The following is a 6,421-nucleotide window of genomic DNA, read 5'->3' on the forward strand; positions in this document are numbered from 1 at the left end:
TGTAACTCGTGTGATAACAACTGTCAGTTTCTTTTAAAAAATCATAAAATTAGCTGTACTTATACTGTTCCTTTAGTTTCAGCGTAAATTGGAAATGAGTGTGGAACGTCTTTGTACTGTTTTGCGAATGAGTATCTGTATAAGCACACTTGGAAAATAATCAAATTATAAACAAAAACAACAACAGAAAACATATACGTTACCTTTACCAGCTCTACTGTACTTGTAGTTTTAACTTCAGTTGAGAATGATTATGAAAAAAGGCGTATATGTATAAACTCATTGTGGAGAATAGTTGTTGCGAAAACGTTTCTGATGCAAGTGTTTTCAGCTTTCACTCGTTTCGACAATTCCTATTGTGCACAAGCTGAAATACCCAGAATTCTAACAATGAGTTCATAATAATATGGACCAAATAATAAAAAATATTTCGTTCCCATTATAGCTAAATTATTATACGCTCTCAAGTATGTCGCTAACCTTCTCCTTGCTGCACACATAACATGAAGCTCTTCATTGCTACTCATTCTGCAACAAGCTGCATTTAGCTGCTCGTGTGAAACACAGTACTGGCAGGACTCCGGGGATTTCTCTGCCTATGGACCTGTTACTCTTATTACTATTAGAGTATATCAATAAGAATAAAAAAAATAGGTACTAAGCATATGTAGTTTAAAATGAAAACCGGTTAAGCCTAATCGTGAGAAAAGTGCTTAAATCATATGTTCCTATGTCATTTGATTTTAAGATGACATATGCAAAATAACCACGTTGCCTAAGATCATATATATATACCCAAGACCACCGATATCGAGAATTTCATCAAGATGAATTGTGATGCCCGAACAAACAGACATTATTTCAATTTTATTTATACAGTTAATCCCCATAAAAGCATATTCCGCTTTCATATCATAAATAAACATCATAGACGCTGGATTGAATGGCTCTCCATTGGATCTCTAGTTTAAGTAAATTGAGGATGAGTCCTTCCCCCCCCTCACTCCCTTTTTTTTAGCTGAACGAATATGGTTAGCGATGGACATTAGAACAACTTTCAGATTTTCGCATTCCGAGTATTATAAATAAAAACCAGAAATAGAAGGCTACTGATATAGAATTTGAGAATAGGAATATTTTTTCTGTCGGAAGACGCAAGTAATGAAGATAATAAGTAATGAACAGATTGAATGCTGTCATTATTTTAGAATGTGAATGTACGTATAATTAACTTAAGTGTGAATTACTGTGGAGCAATTAAAAAGTCGATTAAAATGTTTAATTCCTTGAACGAATTTCAGTTAATACGCATGTTCTGAAACTCAGTGCACTATTAAAAAATCTTCGACCGAAGTATCATATCTAAGTCTTTTTTTTTTCATGAGACTCCCTAATGTTGTAATGTGTATAACACATCGCAACTAATAACATATGTTAATAAGCTGCAGCATCTCTGAGTTTTAACATACATCCGCAGTGTGATACTGTAATTCATGAACGAGATAATAATGTTATTATTCACTCAACACTCTCTTGCACGAATAAAGTTTTCTATTCAAATTTGTTGCTAAAAGTCATATGCAGTGCTGAGTCATTCGTACGCTTAGAAAAGGAAGCTGTCTTATCATCAATTGACCATACTTGGAGATAATAATAATATATTTTTTTACATTTTTTATTACATTACATACATACATTTGATTACATAAGATACAACATTACTTACATTTGTTTACATGTGATACTTACATTACATACATTGGTTTACATGTGATACATACATTACATGCATTTGGTTACATATGATATATATACATACTTCCTTTTTTTTATCTTCGATGAGAAGTAATTTTTCAGCTTTCTTCCTCGAAACTTACTTGTAAGCTTATCTGAGGATGACACCAGTTGGTTATTATTTATTGGTTTGTTTGCTGTGTTGGAAAGCTACGAAATCTATGATTGAGAAATTCGAGGGAACGCACGCACACACACACACACACACACACACACACACACACACACACACACACACTTGGAATGTATTGATGCGTCGCTGAACTGGAAGCCTGAACGAATATACTGTGTTTCGTTAAGTTTGTATGGTATTTTGGGTGCGTGTTTCTTGTTCATAGTATGTCCTTAGAGCTCTTTTCAGGGTATTGTAGTTTGTAAGGTTTCTGTATTCAAAAGGTAATTTGTTTATCATGTCTGGGATGCAGAAGTTTCGCATGGCCTTTCCGTAGTGATTACTGTATTTATATGTGATATAATTAGTTGTCTGAGGTCTTGTTATACGGTATGTATTTCTGACTGTCCTGCAGTTGGCATCGAAATGATGTTTTAGCAAAATTGCCTAATGACATAAATGTTTTGCTGTCAGTATTTTGTGTTCTGACATTGCAGTGTATATAAAATCATTATAGTATCTTTGTTCCCAAAAGATCAGTTTTATCATTTTGTACTGTAACGACATTAATCTATTTAGTTTGTAGGGTGCACAGAAAGCATACGTTGTTATAGCGTATCTTAGTATATTTTGGCATAGTGCTTTGTATATTAGTGATTTTAGGCGTGTGGGAACTGTCTTTTAACCTGTAGAGTTTGGCAGTTATTGTTGAGAGTTTGCTGTGTAGATGATTTATGTGGCTATTCCAGTTCATATCTGCATCGAAGTAAATTTCAAGGTATCGTATTGTCTTAATCTGTGTGATTGTAGTGGTTTCACTGTTCTGTGTGTTTTTTATGTTGGAGAGTGGATGTTGGATGGTTATATATTTGTTATCAGCTGGTCGAGTCAGTGGATTTCTGAATATCATTAATTTTGTCTTATCGGAGTTTAGGTGTATGGAGTTTTTCATAAGCCAGTCTATGATCAGATTTATGTCATGTTGCATATTTATTTGGGCTATGTTCGTATTATTATTATTATTATTATTATTATTATTATTATTATTATCATTATCTGAGACCTCCAGGGAGTCAAGAATTCATCGAGGGAGGCTGTAAATTACCCAACCCAGCTATCATACCTACCCTTGAATTCATTCACACTAGATACACTCACTACCCCTAAGGGCAAATTATTCCACTCACTCACTGCTCTCTGAGAGAAAAACCTAGCTCTTACCCTTTCTTGACTGAGAACAACCTTAACTTCCATGGATGCCCGATTGTTCTCTCCCCGCCTACCATATAACGAAAACTTTTATCATTTGAAATGCTATAACACCCATTCAAAAGTTTATAGATCTCTAGTGATTTTATTTCTTGATTACTTGTATAATAACTATAACACACTTTTTTTGAATGTTAGTCAAGTGAGTTTTAATTTATCGTCCTACATGTTTCACCGATTTTTGCTATCACATCTTCAGGGAATACAATTCGTAAGCTATATGAATGTAACAGACTAGGTTTTAACTGACAGTTCTAATTCATACAAAATTAGTATTGTGCGAGACAATGCGCGTGTCTCGGTAACATGATTTATTTGTTACGAGACATAATGTAATTGGCGTGAAAGTTAATTTCTTTGATGTTTAGTGATCTGATTAAAGTTTTCCAAATTTCCGGTAGGATTAGACCTTGATTCTTATTTAGGTTTCCTGTTGAACGGGCGACCGTAGCAGTCTCCTTGAAGGTTCTGGAATGGTAGTTCTCTTCTATATAGGTCATATGACTCTTATCCCACTCAATGAGATGGTTAGTAGAGGCAAAGTGGCAAGAAAGACCTGAAATATCTTGTCTGTTGTTTCTGACATATCTTATGTGTTCTTTCTTTCTCGTTTCGAAGCTTCTAGAGGTCTGACCAACGTAACTAACACCACAGGAGTAAGGTATATTATTAGAGAGCTATCCTTAAATGGTTATCCTAAAAGGCTCTGCAACAATATCCTCTTTTCGGATATACCACAAAGACAACATGATGACAACCAATACATCAGTACCATAACTATTCCATTTGTCAGCAGTATTTCCAAAAAATCGGCTCTCCTTCTAAAACCACACAATATTAGAGTAGCATTCAAGCCGGTCAATACTATTCGGAAATTTTTAAGATCACCGAAAGCCCCTCATCCATTATACAAGTACTCTGGAGTATATAATATACCTTGCTCCTGTGGTCAGACCTCTAGAAGCTTCGAAACGAGAGAGAAGGAGCACATAGGCTATGTTAGAAACAACAGACAAGATATTGCAGGCCTTTCTTCCCACTTTGCCTCTACCAACCATCTTATTGAGTGGGATAAGAGTCATATGACCTATATAGAAGAGAACTACCATTCCAGAACCTTCAAGGAGGCTGCGCTATGGTCGCCCGTTCAACAGGAAACCTAAATAAGAATCAAGGTCTAATCCAACCGGAAATTTGGAAAACTTTAATTAGATCACTAAACATCAAAGAAATGAACTTTCACGAAAATTACATTATGTCTCGTAACAAATAAATCATGTTCCCGTGACACGCGCATTGTCTCGCACAATACTAATTTTGTATGAATTAGAACTGTCAGTTAAAACCTAGTCTTTTACCTTCATATAGCTTACGAATTGTATTCCCGGAAGATGCCGATAGCAAAAATCGGTGAAACATGTAGGACGATAAATTAAACCTCACTTGACTAACATTCAAAAAAGTGTTATAATTTTATAGATCTCTATCATATCACCTCTCTTTCTCGTGTTAACTAGAGTCTGTAATCCACTAATCCACAAAGATTAGATTAGATGGAAATACGCTTCGTCGTCCAAGAACAAGACTTTATAGATGAAGGACTGATCTTCATGCACATTAGCCAGCACGCGTGCACAGTATTCCCGCCGTGCAGCGTAATTCGTTACTATTAAACACTGACCAACCTGAGTGACATACGAAAAAACACAGTTTTTTAGGATTCTCAGCAGTGTCCGCCTCGGTATCCCAAGTTTTACCCCTGTTCGGTGTTGACAGCGTTTCGGAGATTACTTGCTCCAGCACACAGCCGTGATTCTCGTTTGTGTTAACAGTTCGTAGTCTCCAACGAATGCCTTTTGCATTACGGCAGAACACTCCCACTTGAAGCTGTTGCTTGGGGCGCGCTTACGGAAACGACTAACAAACTGCTCACAAACATGTAAGCTTGGACCATTTGTTCTACCAACTCCGTACGAACGAAAATAATGCTCAACAATAAACGTCTTTACACCATTGCTACAGCTCAATGTAATGGCGTAGGCTCTACACCTGCTCTTCTATTAATATGCATGCAGTCGAACGCCATATCTCATACCGCGTGTATTGAAGGGGCGGGGGGGGGCTCGAAGTTCAGCATTTTTTTTTTTTTTTGCGCCATACTGTGTGTATTTTGATATGTAACGGAACGGATAAATATTAAAAAAATGACTACTTACTTTCTGCTGCATATCAGTGATATCGAGTTCTTGAAGAAGAGTACACTGTTCGGCATGTTTACAGTAACTAATTTCCTTTACTCGGTTCAAGTATATAAAATATTGATAACTCTCAGTTTATCAGACAGGTCAAAATTCAAGTTTACTGAGGCATGATTATCTGATTACCTGATGCCATTGAAGTACTTTTAAAGCTAAATAGAATAAACAGATTTCTGAAAGAAAACCCATAAGTTAAAATATTCTCAGTAAAAATGTCTGGGAGTATATGAAGAAGAAATACTTTTACTGAAAAAGGTCACCCTTTTTTGAATATGTTGAAAAAAACTTTAGACACAGTTCGAAATTCTCTTAAACCAAGCATCTTGATTTATAAGTAAATAAATAACGAGAATCATAATCTGACCATGTCTTCCAACTCACGGATGCCATTTACCTACCCTACTGCCTTTGGTTGCAACGACATGGGTTCGAATCCCGCCTCTAAAGATACCAGAAATGTTTTCTAGTATCTAGTATCTAGTTTTCTAGTATCTTCTACAGCCCAAGTTGAATTTAACCCATCCCAGTTGCTATTAGGGATGTTTTTAGTTAGAAACTTACCCTTCACAAAACAGACAAACCAGTGAGTAAATGCACCTAGTACACATATCATTGCTTCAGTAGTCTTGACGTCAATTCTAGAAATCCATTCTTCTCTTTCATTGAATTATATAGCTTTCCATCATTGGGAGTATCTGGAAGAAAGGGATGCGGATATCATTTCCTTGAAACTTTCTTCTTTCATATATTTGGAGAATATCCATTTCATATTTTAACGTTCCTCAGGATTTCTTTCAGGCTCCCATATTCTCTCTTCCAGATATATTGTGCCAATAAACTTAGGATAATTTATTTTGTTTCTTGAATGTGCTAGTACACATTTTTAGAACGTTTGTCATTCTGCACGTATTCACTCTCTGAAGAGTCTTTTTCAACTAACTGCTCGACAACGAATGATTTTTTTCAGGTGCTTTGAAAGGTAAGTCTA

At 35.7% G+C, this 6,421-nt stretch overlaps 1 protein-coding gene across 1 annotated transcript in view; it reads right to left on the reverse strand.

The window, feature by feature from the left end:
- Positions 1 to 5,447, reverse strand: part of LOC150101381 (alpha-(1,6)-fucosyltransferase-like) — a 65,661-nt gene extending 60,214 nt beyond the window's left edge. The window contains exon 1 of the mRNA XM_090400788.1: positions 5,392 to 5,447. Coding sequence (XP_090256914.1) covers positions 5,392 to 5,447 — 56 coding nt within the window. The remainder of the gene's footprint in view (positions 1 to 5,391) is intronic.
- Positions 5,448 to 6,421: the final 974 nt, after the last annotated feature.

This window comes from Typopeltis vanoorti, chromosome 11 (assembly GCF_054136105.1).
Source record: "Typopeltis vanoorti isolate ZY-2024b chromosome 11, IOZ_Tvanoo_1.0, whole genome shotgun sequence".
Classification (NCBI taxonomy): Eukaryota; Metazoa; Arthropoda; class Arachnida; order Uropygi; family Thelyphonidae; genus Typopeltis; species Typopeltis vanoorti.